The sequence below is a fragment of the Panthera uncia genome, chromosome A2 (genome assembly GCF_023721935.1).
Source record: "Panthera uncia isolate 11264 chromosome A2, Puncia_PCG_1.0, whole genome shotgun sequence".
In the NCBI taxonomy this organism is placed as follows: Eukaryota; Metazoa; Chordata; class Mammalia; order Carnivora; family Felidae; genus Panthera; species Panthera uncia.
This window is the reverse complement of record NC_064816.1, coordinates 154835179-154856199: the sequence shown is the minus strand read 5'-3', so window position 1 is coordinate 154856199 and position 21021 is coordinate 154835179. Positions and strand designations below refer to the sequence as shown.

Below are 21021 nucleotides of genomic sequence, written 5' to 3'. Positions count from 1 at the left end.
AGAGAGAGGGAGACACAGAATCGGAAACAGGCTCCAGGCTCCGAGCCATCAGCCCAGAGCCTGACGCGGGGCTCGAACTCACAGACCGCGAGATTGTGACCTGGCTGAAGTCGGACGCTTAACCGACTGCGCCACCCAGGCGCCCCTGTCTTCCTTTTTTAACCAGTGTGTCTGCTTCATAAGGAAGCAGGCCCTTGTCTGTATTTCTGAAATCCGCATACTGTGTTACCTACAAAATGGACATATAATATTATTGAATGAACCGGGACCACCTATATATTAGAGGTAATCCTCTACTCCGAGTTTGTAAAGCTCAAGTCTTACAGTAGGGGCAGAGTGACTAATGTCAATATGAAAGCAAGAAATCGTTTGGTTTGGGAGATGTTTAAAGGATCAAAGGAGAGGCACATACCATATTTAACTTTAATTCTCCTTTCTTGTTTTTTGAGTAGATACAAGAGTCTGTGAAGGTTCCTTCTTTATCTGCCAATAATCAGGCCTCCCCTCTATCTCCCTTTCCCTAACTGAACCTGGCAAAGATGTCGAGGTGAGTGTTTTCCATTCCTTTTTCTCTTTACTCTGAGCCTCGGCTGAGACAGTCCCTGGGATTCAAACTACAGAGTTTAATGAATAATGTCAACTCCCTCAAGACCTAGCACTGGCATTTTATAGCCTCCGAGCAGTTCATAGGATCAGAGCTCAGTCTCTATGGCAGGCTGCTTTTTAATATGCATTCACAGATCAACTTTTTGCAGAGGCTTTTTATTCAAAGAGAATGATATATTTTTGAAACTATTGAAAAAGTCTTTGTAAAACTGAAATTAAATCCTTTCTTCCTAGGTTTAATCTCAGCCATCTTTCCAAAGCAAGGCATAAAAGAAGGGATTAATTTGAAATTTGGGCTGCCTTAGAAATGTAAAGGTCCTTGGGCTGTGTTTCTCCAAATGACCTGCACTATTTTAATCCAATGTAATTTATTTGGTTGTGGCTGAAAGGCAGAATGGCCTCTAAAAATCCCCTTCCAACATTTCTACAGAGGTCGCTCTCTCCCGTTTCTCTCCGTCTTCCTTTATCTGCGGATGCCGGGTGAAAATCTGAGAGAGGGGACTTCTTCTTGTAAGTCAGTGTGATTTCAGGAAGTGGACACCACTGCTCCCTTCCTTTCCCTCTCTCCCCAGATGCTTCGGCTTTGGTGAGAAAGTGAGCTTCTCACCTAGAGAATACACACAACTGAGCAAGGGCTCACTGTCATTTCAATTGTGCGTGTTCCATGAAAACCAGACCGCCCCCCACCCAACACCTTGCTGGAGCCGTTTCCTCCTCACTCCTATCTCTCTCCATCCGTCGGGTAAGAAAAAAGTCCGGAAAAAAATGGAGAGATAATCTGCCAATATAATCTGAAAAGGTGAAACAATTGCTTACGACTACAAAGTATTTGTGATAAGATATTAAGTCATTTTTCCATATGATTACACCTATACATACTTTGTAAAATGAAAAGTGGCAACTTAGACCATAAGAGGTAGACATGCGACACAATTTATCCTTAGTTCACAATCTCAATGTGCCAAAGATGTGTAAATGAGTTATGATCACAAGGGCTTTTATTTTTTTTGTTGTTGTTTTGTTTTTTGAAAGTTTATTTATTTGTTTTGAGAGAGAAAGCGAGCGAGAGAAAGAGAGAGAGAGCAGAGGGGAGGGGCAGAGAAAGAATCCCGAGCAGACTCCGTACCATCAAAACAGAGCTGGAAGGGGAGCCCGAACTCATGACTGTGAGATCATGACCTGAGCTGAAATCAAGAGTTGGACGCTTACCTGACTGAGCCACCCAGTCCCACATACTCCCCTCTTCTTTCTCTACTCCACGTTCCCGTATGCAGAATGCAGTCCACTCTCACCACACTGGCGGTGAATGGACAAAGAAGGAATACGCGATGGTAGGAGTATAGACGTATGTGTCCCACAGTTCTGTGGTTGTGCCCTAGAGCCACTCCTTAATGACAAGGACATATCCCTTAATGACAGAGACACACGGAGCATCTGAAGTAGGTCATGGTGCAGGATGAAAAGGATGAGAGGGAGGGAAAGCTGGAAGACTGGTAATTAAGTGTCCACCTGATAGCAGAGAAGTGCGATCTGGTTACCTAACCAGATGCTGCGTCCAGGTCAGAAAGAGCAGACTCACCCTGCACGTGCAAATCAGCCTGCGTAGCTATTATAGTTGCTAATAAAGCCTTTTAGCTTTTCGGTGATCATGGGCTTAAATATTGAGACATCCTCGGATCTTTTCCTTGGGAATCAACTATGTCAGTGCCCCGTAACCTTAGGCTACCTGTGATCAGACAAAACTTTTGCTGGCTGTTTCTAAAGACGTGGTGGCATATACAATAAAGTTTACAAAATGATGCCAAGTATTTTCTAAGTTTACAAAAAAGCATTTTAAGAGCCAATATTTCACTGAATGTCCCGGAGCGAACTTGAGTTCAGACAGGGTAAGTGACCGTCCAAAACCCAAAGCCAAGATAGCAGAGAGGGAGGGGAAGAAAGTGGAAGCAGGTTCAGGCCAACGCTTCTCTGTCAGCGGCCAGCAGCGTGTCCTGAGAGTTTGCTTCACCCTTTAAGGGTGTAAGTGACATTCATACTAACATGCTACGGGGGTCGAGGAAACAGACGACTCACAGGTTTGGGAGAGAATTGCTGTCGTCCACCTGGGAAAACGCTGCTAACGGAGAGGGAAGGCTGGCTCTACAGCCTGAGGATTTGACATCACAGCATCGAATTTCAAATCCTGAGTTCTTTTCCTTCTCTGTAATTTTCTGGTAGCAAGAATAGACATGTGATATTACCTGATGAGTAAAAGGACCGTGGTCATCTTATTCACATCTCACCCCAGGTTTAAACACGTTTGTCACTCACTTGTCCACATTTCAACGCACCTGCATCTATTTCACGGTAGCTCAGACACCAGCCAGTACATTAGGCGACTGCACCTTATTTTAAATAAGAGATCATTTTTCTGGTTGCAACTGACTTTGCATGTAATTACACATTCCGGCAAGCTGCTTTGGTGAACATGCCTTCACATGCACATCGCAGTGTTTTCCTCATGATTATCTGAAACGTGCAGGTTTCTGTGCCCATGTACTGACTTCTTCCATATAATTTTTTATAACTTTATACCGCTGGTGGTTGTTCCTACTGTTATTACCATCACTACCCCCTCAGCCTTCCGCAAACCCCTCTTGTATTACCTGCCCTCCTGTTTTCCTTTGTCCCTTTAGCTTTTGTCTCTCTTCATACTTTAGCTATCTTCATGAATTTGCATAAAGGACAGTGATCTTTTTTTTTTTTTTAATTTTTTTTAAGGTTTATTTATTTTTGAGACAGAGAGAGACCGAGCATGAACGGGGGAGGGGCAGAAAGAGAGGGAGACAGAATCGGAAGCAGGCTCCAGGCTCCGAGCCATCAGCCCAGAGCCCGACGCGGGGCTCGAACTCACGGACCGCGAGATCGTGACCCGGGCTGAAGTAGGACGCTTAACCGACTGAGCCACCCAGGCGCCCCAAGGACAGTGATCTTTAAAAAGCTATTGATGCTTTGTACCTTCTCTGCCATTCGTTCGCTCTTTGACTCAGGGCACATTCACTGAGCACATACTATATGCGGGGCAGGCCCTGGGAATAAAATGGTGAACAGAGCCTGGCACGGTCTCCTCTGAGATATTATGGGCCTCTGGAAGTGACAGATGGTATTAAAGAATCACAAATAATAAATGTCGAATCACCATCATCACTGTGCTAAGATATATCTTAGAATAAGAGGGTTTGGCCCAATTACAGGTTCACAGAAAGCTTCCTTAAGGAGGTGGCTACTGAACTGAGATTTGAAGGATGAGTAGAACGTACCTGATAAAGCAGAGAGGGAAGATGTGCCAAAGTCCTGTAGTGGCAGCAGTGGTGGGGCAGAGGGAACAGTGTGAGGATACAGGGCATTCGTGAAAAACTGAAAGGAGGCCAAAAAGACCAGAAGGGAGAAAGTGAGGAAAAGTATGGTGGAAAATCAGGTTAAAAACTTAGCCATACTACATAGGTCTGTATAAGCCAGTTAAATTTATAGCGGAGGGATGGATTCCAATTCTTTTAAAAAATTTTTTCATGTTTATTTTTAAGAGAGAGAGATAGAGAGCAAGCATGGGCAAGAGAGGGGCAGAAAGAGAGGGAGACACAGAATCCGAAGCGGGCTCCAGGCTCCGAGCTGTCAGCACAGAGCCCGATGCGGGGCTCAAACTCACGAATCATGAGATCATGACCTGAGCCGAAGTTGGACGCTCACCTGACTGAGCTACCCAGGTGCCCCAATGTTTGTTTACTTCTAAGAGAGAGAGAGAGAGAGAGAGAGAGAGAGAGAGCGAGCAAGAGACAGAGAGAGTGAGTGAGCACGGGGGAGGAGTAGAGACAGAGGGAAACATAGAATACAAAGCAGACTCCAGGCTCTGAGCCATCAGCCCAGAACTCACAGAACTCGAGCCAGCTGGGCTCGAACTCACAGACCATGAGATCATCACCTGAGCAGAAGTTGGACACTCAACCGACTGAACCACCCAGGTGCCCCGATGGATTCCAATTCTGTAAGGACATGATTATATGCAGTGAATGTCTTCTTGAGGGGGAGAGGTGGGGTGCAATGTTCAAATTCCAAGGTGTCGTCATGGATTCCTAAGTCTGCGGTCGTTCCAAACAGATGGAGGCACAAAATTTCCCATAGCCAATAAATCTAGGTGTTTATCCCCTAGGTTAGTGTGACTAAAGCAGGTAAGATTAATTTCTTTTTTTAATTATGCTTTGAATTCAATCACTTACGGGTATCCTGGATTATAAAGAACATGGCGTGTGCTATTTGGCTAGTAAAAACTTTACTTTTGCATTTGGGGGGCAACATCAGACCCTGTTCCTTCTTAGGATCTCAGAACTCAGAAATCACATAATTTTTAAATTGGAAGATATCTGTGTAGGTCATTCCATTTATCTCCTCTTACTACGTCTAGAAACAGTAATGTTTATTTATCTGTGCAAGGTGAGATCTCTCTTTTCATACAAAAAATTGCAAGAAGATTTTCTCTGAGAATGAAGATCTGGTATTAATAATTCTTCTAAATGTTCAGCACCAAACACTGTTTATATCTGTCCAATGTTCTCTTGCTTAGGAAGATAGCCAACAGCTTTCATATTACCGAGAATATTCTGGGGATTTGGGGGGCAGTTCTGATTAAGAGGTTGATATCATATGTAGAAGGACTGAGGCCAAAGATAGGCTCCAGAAGCATGAGAAAAAATCTATCTACCAAGCCCTGAGATAAGGGATTGCCTTTTGGATTTAATTTATGTAGGTGAGCACCATAATTACAAAGAGTAAGGAACACATATGGAAAACATGAGATGATTATTGGATCTTAAAGAGCACTTGAAGCATTGGAAAGCAAGCTTGCAGAACAATTGGAAGGGTCTATAAAGCACCAGGAAGAGACAAAGACTGTAACTATCAACATGAAGCTTCGCTCACAAGAAAGACACACTCTTATACTTTTGAGAGGGTGAAGGTAAGTCAATATAACAAACAATAGATGAACTATTCAACACGATCATTCTAACCTCTTTGATGCAATTTTAAGTTTCTATGTGCTACTAGTAAGTTACAAATTCATTGAGAATGGAATATGTATCTGCATAAGAAAATTTAAAAAGATAAAACAGGGGTGCCTGGGTGGCTCAGTCACCCCTGACTGGACGCTAACCCAAAGTCAGGTTAACCGTCTGACTTTGGCTCAGGTCATGATCTCACAGTTCGTGGGTTCGAGCCCCACGTTGGGCTCTGTGCTGACAGCTCAGAGCCTGGAGCCTGTTTCGGATTCTGTGTCTCCCTCTCTCAGTCTATGCCCCTCCCCTGCTCACGCTCTGTCTCTGTCTCAAAAATAAACAAACATTAAAAAAAAATTAAAAAGATAAAACAGCAACAGGTTAATGTATTTGCATGATTTGGTCACAAACTAACCTCTTTGGTGTTTAGGAGAACAAACACCGGGTTGCCCTTTCCTGCAATTGATCTGACCTTTGGCTTTCCCTGGGGCATTTCCTCATCCAAAGGGTGGCATCCTGGCTCCTCAGGACAGTGGTTTGTAAATGACAAGCCTCTGAGCCACACGCAAAATGTACTTGAAGATAAATTCTCCACATATAAACACACCAACAGACAGATACGGGTCCCTTTTAATTTTCTTCAATTCTTCTGGAAAAAAGAGAAAACTATGGAAATCACTCACTTGAAACCCACTCTGCCATGAGAATGACGACAATGAATAGGAGTATGAGATTAAGTGACCAGTTATGGGATGTGGTCAGTTACTGATGCAGAAGTTCAGATCAGAGGATGTTTGCCCTAAAAGGGATGAATTAGTGAAAATTTGCTGATTACTAATGTTGCTGAAACTCTTCTCAGTGCCTTCCATAAACCACGTCATTCAATCTTAGGATGGCTTTACAAGGGTCACTGCACCCATTTCACACCGGAGCTCAAAGAGTCTGAGTGCCCAAGGTTACAAGTAAGTAAGAGATAGGGCCAGGTTCAAACTCAGGCAGTGTGACCTATCATAGAAGGGCTTCCCGGTTCCATCTTGGATCTTCCAGCCTCTGGCCTGGATGATCACCGGTCTTCTGAGAAATAGTTATGTCACCCTGAGCAACCCAAGACCCGAGGTGAAAATGTGTAGAAATAGTAGCCCAGCTGTAATGTTTGAAGCTCTACTAAATATTTAGTTATACTATGCTCTAGATTTTAGTTAGCGGTTTTTGTTTTTCCCTTTAAAAGTAGTACTGTAATAAAATTACCATAAGTCCTTTTTTTCAAAAGGGATCCTTGGTCCTCTGCAGGCAATAACAAGCTAAATTATTTCATAACAATAACAAAGTTCAAAACCACAGAGCACAAAAAAGCAGCAGAAAGACTCAGCTCACTGGCTTTAGAACTGTAAGAGACCTCGGTAGCTATTTAGCCAAGAGGAAGAAGTGAAGTGACTTCTACGAGAAGTGAAATGACTCACCACAAAGGCACAAGGCACGGTAATCTTGTAGTTAGCTAGCCAGCATCGGAAGCCAGTTTCTTTGGACCTCAATGCTCTTGCTATGAGTGCCATCACTGAGGCCAGATGCAATGTCGTTCATTCTGTATCAAACTGAATGGCATATACTATATATTTTCACATTATTCTTGCTGGACCAGACCCTTCTGATTTTGAATGGATCCATGGGAGTAACTAAGAGATAAATCAAGCCTTTCAGTTTATTTGGAAGCATATAGCCTTCAATAAGGTACAAGATAAATATTTTTCACCACAAAATAGTGTCAGTGACCACTTTCTCTAATTAGGCACGGTGGTCTTCTAACCTCTACGCACACACTTGATTTTCAAGATTTCAGTTTCACTTAGAGAAGACCAGCAGAGATCAGGTTATGTTTAAAAGAATGACTCTACTTTTACAGATACAAAAGTGAAATAATGAACAGGTAGAAATGAGCACCTGGGAGGAGATCATTTCCCTCTTTTATGTAAATACTCTCAGGACATTTCTAATACTTGGAGTCATTACTCTTTAAAAGCAAACAAACAAAGAAAACCTCAACTATCCAACCTGTACCATATACTTAAATTTAAAACAAATTAAATATTTTTAAAATCTCTTTTTCTTTGCTGTGTCTTTAAATGGAAGCAGCTATAAAAATAATTATTTCCTTTTTTTAAAATGTTTATTTATTTTTGAGAGAGACAGAGCATGAGTGGGGGAGGGGCAGAGAAAGAGGACACAGACTCAGAAAGAAAGGAGACACAGACTCAGAAGCAGGCTCCAGGCTCTGAGCTGTCAGTACAGAGCCTGATGCAGGGCTCGAACTCACAAACCGTGAGATCATGACCTGAGCCGAAGTCGGACGCTTAGCCGACTGAGACACCCAGGTGCCTCTTGCTTTCCAGTACAATATCAAAGTGGTCACTGGAGTTAGGAACCCCTTGTCATAACCACCAATTTCTGGTTCTTTGTCTTTAGTTAGAATTTTCATATTTAGGAAAAAGATCCCTTATAGTGAATAGTGGTATATATGTCACAATATATAAATCATGCTGGTGGAGTGAATGTGCGTAGTTGTATCCAAGTTACCTAACTCAAGCATTGTTTATCATATAATGAATATCACAGACTGAAACTTAACATTTTGGCATGATTGGCAAGGGGCAACTTTAGTTATATAATTCCTTTACTGTAACTACTTTCAATATCAGTTTCGTTTTTTATTCATTACTTTTCCCTATACCTATATAGACTTTAATGATAACCAAATTACTATCTTTTTTTTTAAGTTTATTTATTTATTTTCAGAGGGAGAGAAAGAACAGGGGAGAGGTAGAGAGTGAGGTAGAGAGTGAGGGAGAGAGAGAATCCCAAGCAGACTTTGCACCGTCAGTGCAGAGCCCGACGTGGGGCTTGAACTTACGAACTGTGAAATCATGACCTGAGCCAAAGTCAAGAGTTGGACACGTAACCGACTAAGCCACCCAGGTGCCCTACTATCTGTTTTTATTTTCTTGTATATCTTACTGTTAATGTTAATTTTTCTAGGATCATTTTTGTCTCTTGTTTTTGAGCAACTTTCTAAACACAATTGTAAGCGCAAGACAATAAATTACATTTTTCTCTGTTGAAGTCTTCTATTCTGAACACAATTTCTAACTTTTGCTACAAATAATGATATGAAAGGCTCAGAGAGCTGTACTGCATTTTATTAACCCTAGAACTCTTCTCTGATATTTGTGTCATTGTTTCCTAAAAATGAAGTGAAATGAAAGAAGTCTGTGTAATTAGAGGGTTTAGATATTAGATTCTCAGTTTTTCAGCATATTAGGAAGAGACTGAAGAAGACAGAATCTCTTTCTCTCCCCTGCTTCCTTTCTCCCTACGCATGCATGCGCGCGCGCGCGCGCGCGCACACACACACACACACACACACACACACACACACACTGCAGACAATGGACTTCTTTCAACTATACATTGTATGCCAAATCTGCTTCCAAAAGGGATTTCTAAATAGCCGTGCATTTTTGGAAAATTAATGTCGCAAATATAGAGTTCACATTCATTTAAAAATATTCTTGGATCACAAAAAAATATAATCTTTAACTTTACAGCATAAAGCGATTATGTAACACAAGGCACATCTGTGTTTTACTAGTCATTTTACGTGCCGCTTTTTACTTTTAATATCTAGAAAAACAACTTGCCTTCTTGGATTCTTGTTTTAGATATAGAGCTTAATGGGCTTTGTTCCACTTTCTAACTTATTTTTCTGATCTGAAAAATGTGGCCAAACAGTTGTGACGGGGCATGAGACGACTCCTGTCCAGACACTGAAGGTTCAAATTATACTGTGTCTGCCTCTCTGATGAACTGATAAATGAGGACCCGTCAGATACATTACACTAACACAATTTCCCAAAATATCCAGACATGGCTTAGACACACAGAGGCAAATCCAAGATCAGCCTTCCCTTCCCAACCATGTTTACGGAACACTGGACGCGTGGGTCCTTCTTTTTGGAGTCATCAGGCAAGACAGAATGTATCTTGACAACTGGGAACTGTTGTCAGGATGCGACAACACAATCTGGGTTCCTTAGAAGCAGCTGACCAGTGGGTGCATGCAGAGGACCCGGGGTCTGCGTGCAATTACGAGGCCAGAGGGAGAGGGAGAGGCACTCACAGTTGTGGCAGGTGGCTCCACTATACCCCGTCTCCTCGCAAGCGCACTGGAAGCTGTGCCATGTTTGCGAGCACTTCCCGCCATGCTCGCAGTGATTGGGCACACATCTGTCAGAGAAAGAGACAAACCGAAATGAACCAACACACGAATGAGATTTATGAGTGGCCAAATTCCAAGCCGTCTGGGCAATATATCATTTCAATGCCAGGTTGACTTACCCAGGCAATTAATCCTTGTTAGTTTAAGCAGATTAATATGATCCATGATGGAAGGTGCCAGGCGCACAAAAGATGATGTATCACAAGCCTGGTGTTTCCCATTTTTTGAGTAAACAGTAGAAATTAACAAACAGTGGAGAGACTCATTTGCATAGCACAGATTCATTTTATTTTGCCTTTGCACACAAAAAAAGTCACTAGCTGGATTTCCTCCTGGTGAAAGGTAGGTTAGCCATCTTGTTTCCTGTCTTCTTCTTTATCAAGGCCAATACCAAGTCAGAAAGGGGTGACACTGAGTTTTTCATAGCAGTTTGAGTTTTTGAAATGCCATGGCAACAGCAAGAAAAGACTGCTAACTCTTCTGTACTTCTCCCCCTGTGTCCAGCTGGTGAATGAAAGCCACGTATCCAAAACATCAAGCATAATATAGGGGAAAACGTGGGTTTCATGTTGAAATCTTTGTCTTTCTATTTATGATAGAGCCAGTTGTGGCTACGTAAGTTAACCTTTTACTTTTAATGTTTATTTATTTTTTTGAGAGAGAGAGAGAGCACAAGTGGGGTAGGCGTAGAGAGAGGGGGAGACACAGAATCGAAAGCAGGCTCCAGGCTCTGAGCTGTCAGCACAGAACCTGACTAGGGCTCGAACTCACAGACCACAAGATCATGACCTGAGCTGAAGTCGGACGCTTAACCCACTGAGCCACCCAGGCGCCCCTAACCTTTCTTAATATCAATTTCTCTTTTGAAATACGGAGTAATTTTACCTACCCTATAAGTAGCTATAAGGTATGGAGGTAATACGCATAGACTAGATAACTAACAGGCAGGAAATAGAGGGACAGCATAGGGGAGCTACAAATATTTGGACTGCAACGTCGAGGGCATAATTTCCTAGCTTGCCTGTATTCTCACTACAGTGAGGTTGAAATCTGTTCAGAAACACTCCTGTTTCAGTAGCAGACTCTTTACTTCCTCCTGGTCCTACTGCCTTATTCTTCCCACCAATTCTTTTCTTCAACTTCCCGAAAACCTGATTCTTTGTAATTCTGGTTAAGATGCTCACAGATAACAAAGGCATTACTCCGCATTACCATTCACAAAAGATTTCAAGATTTTAATAAGAAACTGTCTAAAACGGAAATGTCTACCCAGGTTAAAACAATAGAATCTATCATAGTGGATCACAGGCAATGGACTGAGAGGGACCCACACTGCATGGGACCCCTGAGTCATAATGCCCTGGTAGCTTCCTGCTGTGAAATTTGATAGGGCTGGTCTCAGAGACAGCATTCTTCATCCCCCCATTCTTGATTTACCCTCAGTCATGCCTAAACCCACAGCAGGCATAATTCCATCTGGCATTGAACCTCCCATTCTTATGTAGGAACGTGGTCCCCTACAACTCTTTGCAAACCTTTAGTGACGCAACACACATTCACTGAACACTTGCTATGTGCATAGCGCATGGGAATAGAAGGCAAGTAAGATTTCAAGAACTCACAGCCTATAAAAGTAAATATATTGTATATATGAAAACTATGATGTAAGATGGAAATGAAAAGTGCCATAGTGCAGGGGCAAATGATGCATGATGGAGTTTCACATGAGGGATCATATGTAGATCTGGGGCACAATATAAAGCTTTTAGGTAGAGCCTCAATGAACAGACAAGATTATAAGAGAACGGAGAGAAAGAGCATTGCTGGGGGAAAATACAACAGAAGCAAGAAATGCTGGATTATCATGGGGGAAGGGTGGGTGTGGAAAATTCAGTCTACCTTAAAAGGCACTTGTATTTCATACGAATTTGGGCTTGGTGTTTTCAAGGCTTTAAGGAGGGTCCTTCTCCAAAGACCTTATGACCTAGGTGGAGGTGGGGAATAGGATTCACACAAAATACAACGCCAGGCAGAATTTAGTGACTACAAAAGGAATCGGAAATGCTATAGAAATACTGACATTAGAGTAGCTATGGGTAGAATATAAATAAATATGAAGTTTAAAGCATTTCACTGCATTTTTATAATAACATGTTGAAAATTTTCCCAGCAGAGAGTGAGAAAGCGATGACACAGACAGAGAACCGTGCCCTCCTGTACCCTCGCAGGCACCGAGGCATGGCATGGGCCTCTGCAGAGGCCCTGATTCTCCAGATCATGAGAGAAAGCAATGGGATAGACACTCAAAAATTATGAAAAACGAAAGAAACATCCTTGGTACTTAATTTTGGAATTCAGTGTGTATATGGCTTTGTGTGGTATATTTACTTTCTAAATGGTTGTGGGTTAATATTAGCTCAGTCTAATAGTGAAAGTAATTTACATCAGCTCATTATATCAATTAATTCAGGAGGAAGTGATGCAGAAGTGTACTGAGTTGCAAAGCAAAGCCAGCTCGGAATCTCAATGTGCTCTAAATAACGCACAAAGCAGAGAAGCCACCTCTCAATGATAAAAAAGACTACCATGTACTTAAACACACACGCGAAGTGTATAACCATCAAGTGAGATTGACTGAATGCTCCTAAAATTCAGTATTAAAGATTTCTTTAAAAGTGGTCTCTTATTTAAATGGGGTTTTAATATCTCATTTGGTAATGTCTGTTCCTTATAACTTGCATTTTTTAAACAGATAGTATCCTTTTGCTGGTACTGGCATTTAGTTCTTTTCTTTTCTTTTTTTTTTTTAAAGAAAAAACATTAAGTTTTATTTATTTTGAGAGAGAGAGGGAGAGGAGGAGAAAGAGAGCGCACAGGCTAGGGAGGAGCAGAGAGAAGGAGAGAGAGAATCCCCAAGCGAGCTCCACCCCAAGGAGTCATCAGCACAGAGCCCTACACAGGGCTCCAACTGTGAGATCGTGACCTGAGCGGAGATCCAGAGTCAGATGCTTAACCGACTGAGCCACCCAGGCGCCCCTGGCATTTAGTTCTTGATGGTGAGAGATGTTTTATTTCCAAACAAATTGACTCAAATGTAATTTCAAACCCTAATACTTTACCACTATATTTAAAACAAAAATGTTAGGGCCAGTCACCAAGCAAAACAAAATATGAATTAAACTAGTCTCCCACTTCCTGACTGTTTATTTCTTCTCCCATGCTCCCACAAGACCATTTGCAGAGGTCCTATGCACCATTATCACATTGGTTAGTAATTGTTTGAACATCTTGTCTCTTGTAAACCATGAGATTCTGCAGTTAGGGATTTTCATCTTATGACTCAGCATGATGAGGTGCCTCATCTACCCAGAAAATGCCTGCTGGCCACTGACCGAAGTAACGGACAATGGTGCCGAATGTGAAGTTACACCGAGGGACAGAAGTAAGTTTGGAGGAAACATCTCTTTTACTGGGAGAACTATGGATTGGTGTTATGTATGATTTTAGTCTTACATCCAGACTCTTGCTTGAGGTAACTGTTACATGTAGAGTTTGTTTCATGGCTTGTCCTAGGTTGGAAGTTTGATTTGCATCAAATGAGAGTCCCAGTGGCTCCACTGTGGTTACGGGACAGCTACTTGGGGGCAGTATCAGGACCCTGCATGGGACAAGTTGGCGAGTGTCAATTTGCTGTGATCAAAGGGCTCCAGAGGAAGTGATGCATCCAATTATCTCTGTCCCCGAGACTCTTCCAGCTTGAATCATCCCTCCAGTCGTAGCAATGCTTTCCAAAATGCTTCAGAAGCAGAAGGCATTTTTTTTTTCAAATAACAGTGACTTATACCACGATATGGAAAACAAACAAAAGCTAACCTTTGAAACTTGAAATATATAACGATTACTTACTCTAAAATCCATCACTACGGACGAAGTGGCTGTTTGGATGGATGCAACAATCCTGTCTAGGGTTATGGATGACAGTTGTAGTTTTATTTCACCCTGAGTATCTCTTTTATTTCTACACTCGATTTTAATGGCAAAGCATTGAGAAAAAATGGTATTCACAGATAGAAGAAACTGCATATGGTTCCAGGTTTGTTTGTCACGGCTCCCTTCTGTGGATACTACTTTAACAGAGACAGCAGAAGAAAGTTTATTTCAAATCGAAAAGAATGTCAATCTGACAGCATCATGGAATGCAATGGTAGTCTTCAAAGGACTTCGAAAGTGTTTTCTTTTCTTTTTCTACGGTGCTTAATAGTTATTATTAAGAACCCAATATAAAAACCACACAGTGGTTTTCTGAAATGTGTTCACACAATACCAATTAATGATTAACGGTGGAGGGTTTTTCAGAATGGCTTGCTGTTACTAACATCCTGAACTACCGGTACACAAAAGTTCTCAAATGTTCGTGCATATAGGAGTCACTTGAAAATCTGGTTACAATGAAAATCCTGATTTCTTAAGTCTGGGATGGAGTCTGAGATCCTGTCTTTCTAACCTGCTTTCCAGGGCTGCTCAGGCAGGTAGTCAGAGGATCTCACTGTGAATTAAAAAACTCGAGGGCATTTAGTCCCTCCTACCTAGGGGCTCAAGGAAGAATCTGGAGGAGAAGAGAAGAAGCAGCCCCAGGAGGGAGGGCGTGGGGGAGAGACAGCAAGTGGGAGAGGCCAATTTGATATTTCAGGCCACTTGTCCACTCAGAGTAACAACACAATCATCTCCTAATCTCATGTAGTCGGTTTAATCATTTCAGAACCCGAGTTTAGACCCCATATGACTCCTAGAAAGTGATCACTGAATATAAAGGCAGTTTCATTTGACCTGAAAATTAAGTTCCGCATTCTCCTTCTGTGTCAGCTGAGATCCCCCACCTGCTTAGTTATGGGACAGGGGCCAGTTCTGCAGTATGTCATTTGCTTTCAGATTAGTACAAATTTTATCCCGGGACATTATATATGCCTTGTTCTAGACTTCAGAAAAGAAAACTTCAGGTCAGGGTATAGGTTATTTTGTGAACTACTGGAAAATATTTAGAGCGATTTATAAATTGCCATCCCAGCGTAAATTACCTCTTGAATTTTATTTTTTTCTTTCATCTTGGTGCAGAATTTCATATCTGTTCATCAAGACAGGCAATTCGTTTAGAAAGTTTGCTTGCTGAAATGCTGTTTTTTATACTCCTGGCTCTCAGAGCTATTTCCACAATCATGGCAGAGTTTTCTTCTGCATTACCTTTAATATTGATCTCAACAATATTTTAGTACTTGTATTTTCACACTAATTAGATTTCAATTTTAGTTGAAGGCATACTCTCTGTGGAGTATATATCACTGCCTTACATTTTTCCCTGTTCAAACTGAAATTATATAGAGAAGTAATCATAATTCCAGCAACTAATTTAGTATTTCATTGCTACATAACTTAATTTTATAGCTGTACAACCAGAAAACCTAATGTTATATTGATGGTGCTACTTCAACAAGCATTTATTTATGGAAATATTTAAATGTAGAGATATTTATTATGCCTCCTACATTATGCCCAAAGTTTCCATTAAGAATAATCAAGCATATTTGGTCCGCATCTTTCCAACAATTACACGTTTCTAGACTAGCCATATCCATCAATTGTAGCCTTACTGTAGAAGCACCTTAAAAATCATTTCTATTGTAATAAACCTGAGTCCACTTTATTTTACTTTGTTAATTTACTTTGAGTTATAATTTTACAACGTATTCCGCAATGATTTATGAATAAAACGTCTTTTAAGAGATCACAGGCTCACACGAAGAGAGACCAGTAAGATCATTAGTTCCTTCACCTTCCAGGTCCATTTGTATTCAACCTAGGTAAAGAGCAGTAAGCTCTTTTTAATGAGTCAGGACACTCTAAAACAAACTCTGGGGAAACAAAGAATAAAGGCAGTTTCATCCTCAAGAAATTGTATTTATTCATCACAATGTAATTGGCAAGTCAGGTCTCTATCTATGTCTGATATTAAAAATATTGGTACCGAATTAAGATAATATACCACTATTCTACGAGTATACTGAGATTTATGGAAAAGTTAATCTCTGAAGAAAGCACGGATTCAGATGAGCCCGAGAGGAGGAGGAGAAACTTTCTACACGGAGGGAAAGCCAAAGCTTGTACCAGCATGAATAAATACAAAACGTGGCCATAGATTAATGAATTGTTGAGTTTGGCCAGAGCAGAAAGCTTGCATCCACGTTGAGGATTACAGCAGAAAGTTGTGGATGTCTGGCCAACAGCCCTTTCCTCTTTCTTGCTTCCTATAGTAACTGTTATCTTGTTCAGGTATCTTCTGTCTTTCATGTGGCCATGTGCTTTTGAAGGGAGACTAGCCCAGTCTCCAGGAGACAAAAAGTAAAGAACCAGGCTTCTTAATGAGGTCATCGACCTCTAGTGCACATTGTTCTCCAAAATCTTTGACCCCCTGCTTTTACAGCAACAGAATTTGTGTCTTGACACAGAGCCATCCAGGTAAAGATACCATTTTCCAGGCTCCTTTTAACTTAGGGGGTCTGTGACTAAGCTTGATCGATGTATGCACTGTCTGGGTTAAGCCCCAAAAGGGAAAGGGCACGCGTTATTCTTGCTTTTCGGTTACTCCTGATCTCCTTCCTAAAATGACCCTAGGATGGTGAGACCTGGAACAGGCATCTGTGAACACATGAGGACAAGAAGGGAAAATTTTAAGGAGTCTAGTTCCTGGATAACATACCAGCCCTGGACCATCTGCTCAAATGTTTCCTGTCCCCACCTTATCCGCGCTGCCTGTTAAGTGTTGACGTCCTCAGGGCTCGGTCCTGGGTTCTTCCTAGGGTGGCTCCAAGCTTCTATCGCTGGTTCAGACTTCCACGGAAAGCTTCAGACCTGTGTATCTGACCAGCTCCTCGACAGCAGCCCCTCGGACGTGTAAGAGGCATCACAAAGGAGGTCAGGGTACTCCCCCACCTTCTCACTCTCCCGTTCAATCTCGTCTCAGCTAATGGCACCACCAGGTACGTGGTCGCTCATCTCAGAAAACCCAAAGTTATTCTTCACAGCCTCCTTTCTACTGCTTCTACAGCAAACATCAGCAAAGCTTTGTGAATTAACATTCAAAAGCTTGCCCGAAATTTATCCACTTTCTGTGTTTCTACTCACTCATTTCAACCCACCATCACTTCTCCCTGGATCACAATGCCTCCCTACTCATCCTCCTGCCCTTTTCCATTCTTGCCTTGCTTTAAATTATTCTCATCGAAAGGCCAGAGTGAACTTCCGCATTATATCACACCACTCTTGAAAGCCTCTGATGGACTCTCGTCTCACCTGGGAAACGTTGGAGCACTGGTCCGTCTCTGCACAGTCCCCTCTGCCTGCTTCTCTGTGGCCATCATCTCCCGCTCTTCTTCCTCCCGCCATGTTCTCGGGACACCTGCCCTCCTTTGACTCACCAGTGGCTCAAACTCTTTCCTTTACACCTTTGCGCACATATTCCCTCTTTTCTGACGTGTATTTTTCCCTAGCCATCACAGAAAAGGTTCTTTTGTTTTCCTCAGTTCTTACCTTCAGGGGTCTCCTCTGACCTTCCAATATGAAGTACTTACCACCACCAGACACTCTCTTTTTGATCTATCACAAGTTCTAATTAAATATGCGTCGGTTTCTTTCCTGCCAGGCTTCTTTATGGAACTATGCTTTCCCTGATGGCAGGGACTATGTCTCTTGACCACTCTTTATCCATTGCCTAGAATTCTGTCTGGCACTGAGTAGGTACTCATTAAATAATTATTGACTGTATTTTGAATAAGTGAATTATCAGGCCACTTAGATAGTTGAAAATGGCTTTCAGTACCATTTTGATAGCATATGAATGCAGACATAGAGAATGTCTCAGACTGCTGCACTCTAAGTGAGTTGTGGATTATCTGGTCCATTTCTCTCAAATCTATCACATAAACATAATATCATTATACAAAAAGTCAAACTGTCTGACCAAAGGATTTACATAATCTCCACCTATACCAGAATGCCATCTTATTTGTAGATGAAGGAAACACATATCCAACATAAGCCCTTTAATCTAAAAAATGAGTGAAGTCTTTATATATTGATATAACTATTAGAATGCAAACCCAAACTTGGCAAAGCCCAGTGGTCAAGCAAAGATAGTATTTTGACAAGTCAATCAATATCAAGAAATATCAAAATCAAGAAACATCAAAATAATAATAAAATAATGGCTAATGGAAGAATGAAACCCCATAAGTTTATAGGTTTCTTTTATTAAGAAAAGATAGCATGAATAACTTTTATAGGATACTGTAAAATTATTTTTTATGAATTTAGGGTGATTAAATATTTTTTAAAGTTTATTTTTATTTATACTGAGAGAGAGAGAGGAGAGAGAGAGCAAGCAGGGGAGGGGCAGAGACAGAGGGAGGACACAGAATCCGAAGCAGGCTCCAGGCTCCGAGCTGTCAGCACAGAGCCTGACATGGGGCTTGAACTCCCAAACCATGAGATCATAACCTGAGCCAAAACTAGGAGCCGGATGCCTAACTGACTGAGCCACCCAGGCATCCCAGCATGATTAAATATTTTAAAGGAAGTGATATTATTAACAAAATTACCATGAAACCAATAGTGAAATTATTTTACAGTTTATACTTACAGAGTATAACAAGCCAAAGGCATACAGGCAGTTTCATCATTTAAAAAAAAATGACATAAGTTTAACAAATTAGAAAAGTGTGCACAAAAATATAATATTTGAAGTGCAATGTCTTTTTAATTGGTTCACCACTTGTTACAACCCCGAAATCAAACTGAAAACATCCCTTTAGATGGGCATCATCGCATTCTGATCTCCCAAATATTCGCTAATGAAGAACATTTAAAACGTCCTATTTTTAGTGTAGTCAGGTTTCAAAAATATCACACATGATGAAACCAGTATTCTAAAAAATAGAGACACATGGCTTCTAAAAGCCAATGTAGGATACATTCACTTAAAGAAAAAAAAATGTCCACCCAAGGCAGAAATGTGTGATTAATAGATCCTTCTTCTCCAGGTATCAATATGGCAATGTTTTCACTTATGCTACACACACACACATGCCAAATAAGATGAACTTTTTAAAAATGTGTATTCAAAACAAACAAAAAGCAGAATCAGACCTATAAACACAGAGAACAAAGTGATGGTTGCCAGAGGGAAGGGGGGTGGGGGGTGGGCAAAATGGCTGAAGGCAAGTGGGAGACACAGGATACTAGTTGTGGACTGAATGACTCATGGAATAAAAGGTACAGGGCAGGGAATACAGTCAACCGTATTGTAACAGTGTTGTTTGGTGACAGGTGGGAGCTACACGTGTAAGCAGAGCATATCATACAGAGAAGCGGACTCACTACGTCGTATACCGAAACTAATGTGTGTCAACTCTACTCAAAGTAACTAAGAACATGTCCATCCAATGTTGACCTTGTATCCAGGAGACTCAATAAGATTTGTCCCACGCCTCCTTCCAAAAAAGGAAAACACTAGTGGAGAACTGAACCAAGGAAGAGATTCCATTATTAGATAATTTATTAAATAAAGTCTCCTGTGACTTTGGAATACAGACTACTCAGGTATTTATTCCTAAGACACACGGACATTTGGTCCAAGACTTTGAAAACTAGATCTAATCTTGTCAAACCAGAGGATCTGATAAATTTTAAAATGATAGAGTCCTAAAGATTAGACGCTGCTCAAACACTGGTATTAAACCCATCACTTTGCACTTGAGTGGAACAACTTAGTATCATCCATATAAGTTCTAATGTTTTCAAGTTAGCAGTCTAGAAATGAACTTAAAATCTCCCTACAAGAGGAAACTATTCATGTATATACAATCTTTAGAAGGAACTGTTGTCACCACTATAATTTAAAACAGCCGTGGATAGCAAAAAAAAACAACAACAAAAAACAAAAAACAAAACCCTCAAATGAAGTACCTATTAGGGGAGAATCATTATAATAAAGCTTCTTTGCCACGCAGATTGTGTGTGTGGTCTCAGAAACATAATGTAATATCCACTTCTACTAACGGTGTTGAAGATCTTTTAATTTTTGCACTTAATAACCGATTATGATTATGATGATATGAAATGATCATAACGTGTGTGTGTGTGCGTGTGTGCACATTGCTGTTTTTTTTGTTGTTGTTGCTTTGTTTCAGTTTTTTGTTTAATTCTAAAATTCACATCTGTTTGCTTCTGGGTTCAAAGAAAATTCAAAACCACTGAAATAGAATGGTAAAAGTTTAAAGCTAGAAAGAGTAATTGAGCTCCTGGTTTAATCCCCTTATTTCATAAATGAAGAAGCTAAAAACTGGAAATTGAGTGAAATTAGTGAGCTCAATCAAGGTCACAGAGCATATTTATGGCATAGTCTGGACTTGGGCACAGATGCTGGTCTAGAACTTTTTAAATACTATGTGATTGTCCTAAGTTACAATGGAGAATCATAGTTGCAAACTAGAGACCTTTAGGAAGTATGTAATATACAGATAAAGAATTCTTACCCCTGAAGAAACAGTCAAAGAAAAAACAGAGCATGTATTTTATTGTCTTCAAACTATTTGAGTGTCTGTCTGGGCACATCTTTTTCTAATGTCTGGTTCTTACACTTCCCTCCCTCCCTCCCTTCCTTCCTTTCTTTCCTTCTTTCTTCCCCTGAGTCCAAATAGGTGCACTATGTTTATGTAATTTTTTGTATTTCTACAAAGAAGAGAATAACATGAACATCTCTGACATTATTTTTACAGCTGATTCAAAACAAATTTTGTGGTAGCCAATATAAGCAATTGCTATGGTCTTGTTATCCTCACTGTCTAACTTAGTATTTTTTTCTAGAAAACACGTTAGCATCTGTGGAAGGCAGTGTTTGGTAAATTGAACTGGTTAGAAATCTTTCTGTCAGAGGCAATTTGTGACAGATATTGTTTGCAAAGAGGCTGTATGTAGATTTTGGTTCTCTGAGGAGTAAAGAGAGGAGACATGCCCTAATGGAGGAGGGGCGGGGGGTGGGGGATTTTAAACTGTTTGTGGGAAGGCAGG

At 41.0% G+C, this 21021-nt stretch overlaps 1 protein-coding gene across 1 annotated transcript in view; it reads right to left on the bottom strand.

Moving 5' to 3' along the window:
- CNTNAP2 (contactin associated protein 2) overlaps positions 1-21021 on the bottom strand; it is a 1963583-nt gene that overhangs the window by 751275 nt on the left and 1191287 nt on the right. The window contains exon 11 of the mRNA XM_049643059.1: positions 9805-9911. Coding sequence (XP_049499016.1) covers positions 9805-9911 — 107 coding nt within the window. The remainder of the gene's footprint in view (positions 1-9804; positions 9912-21021) is intronic.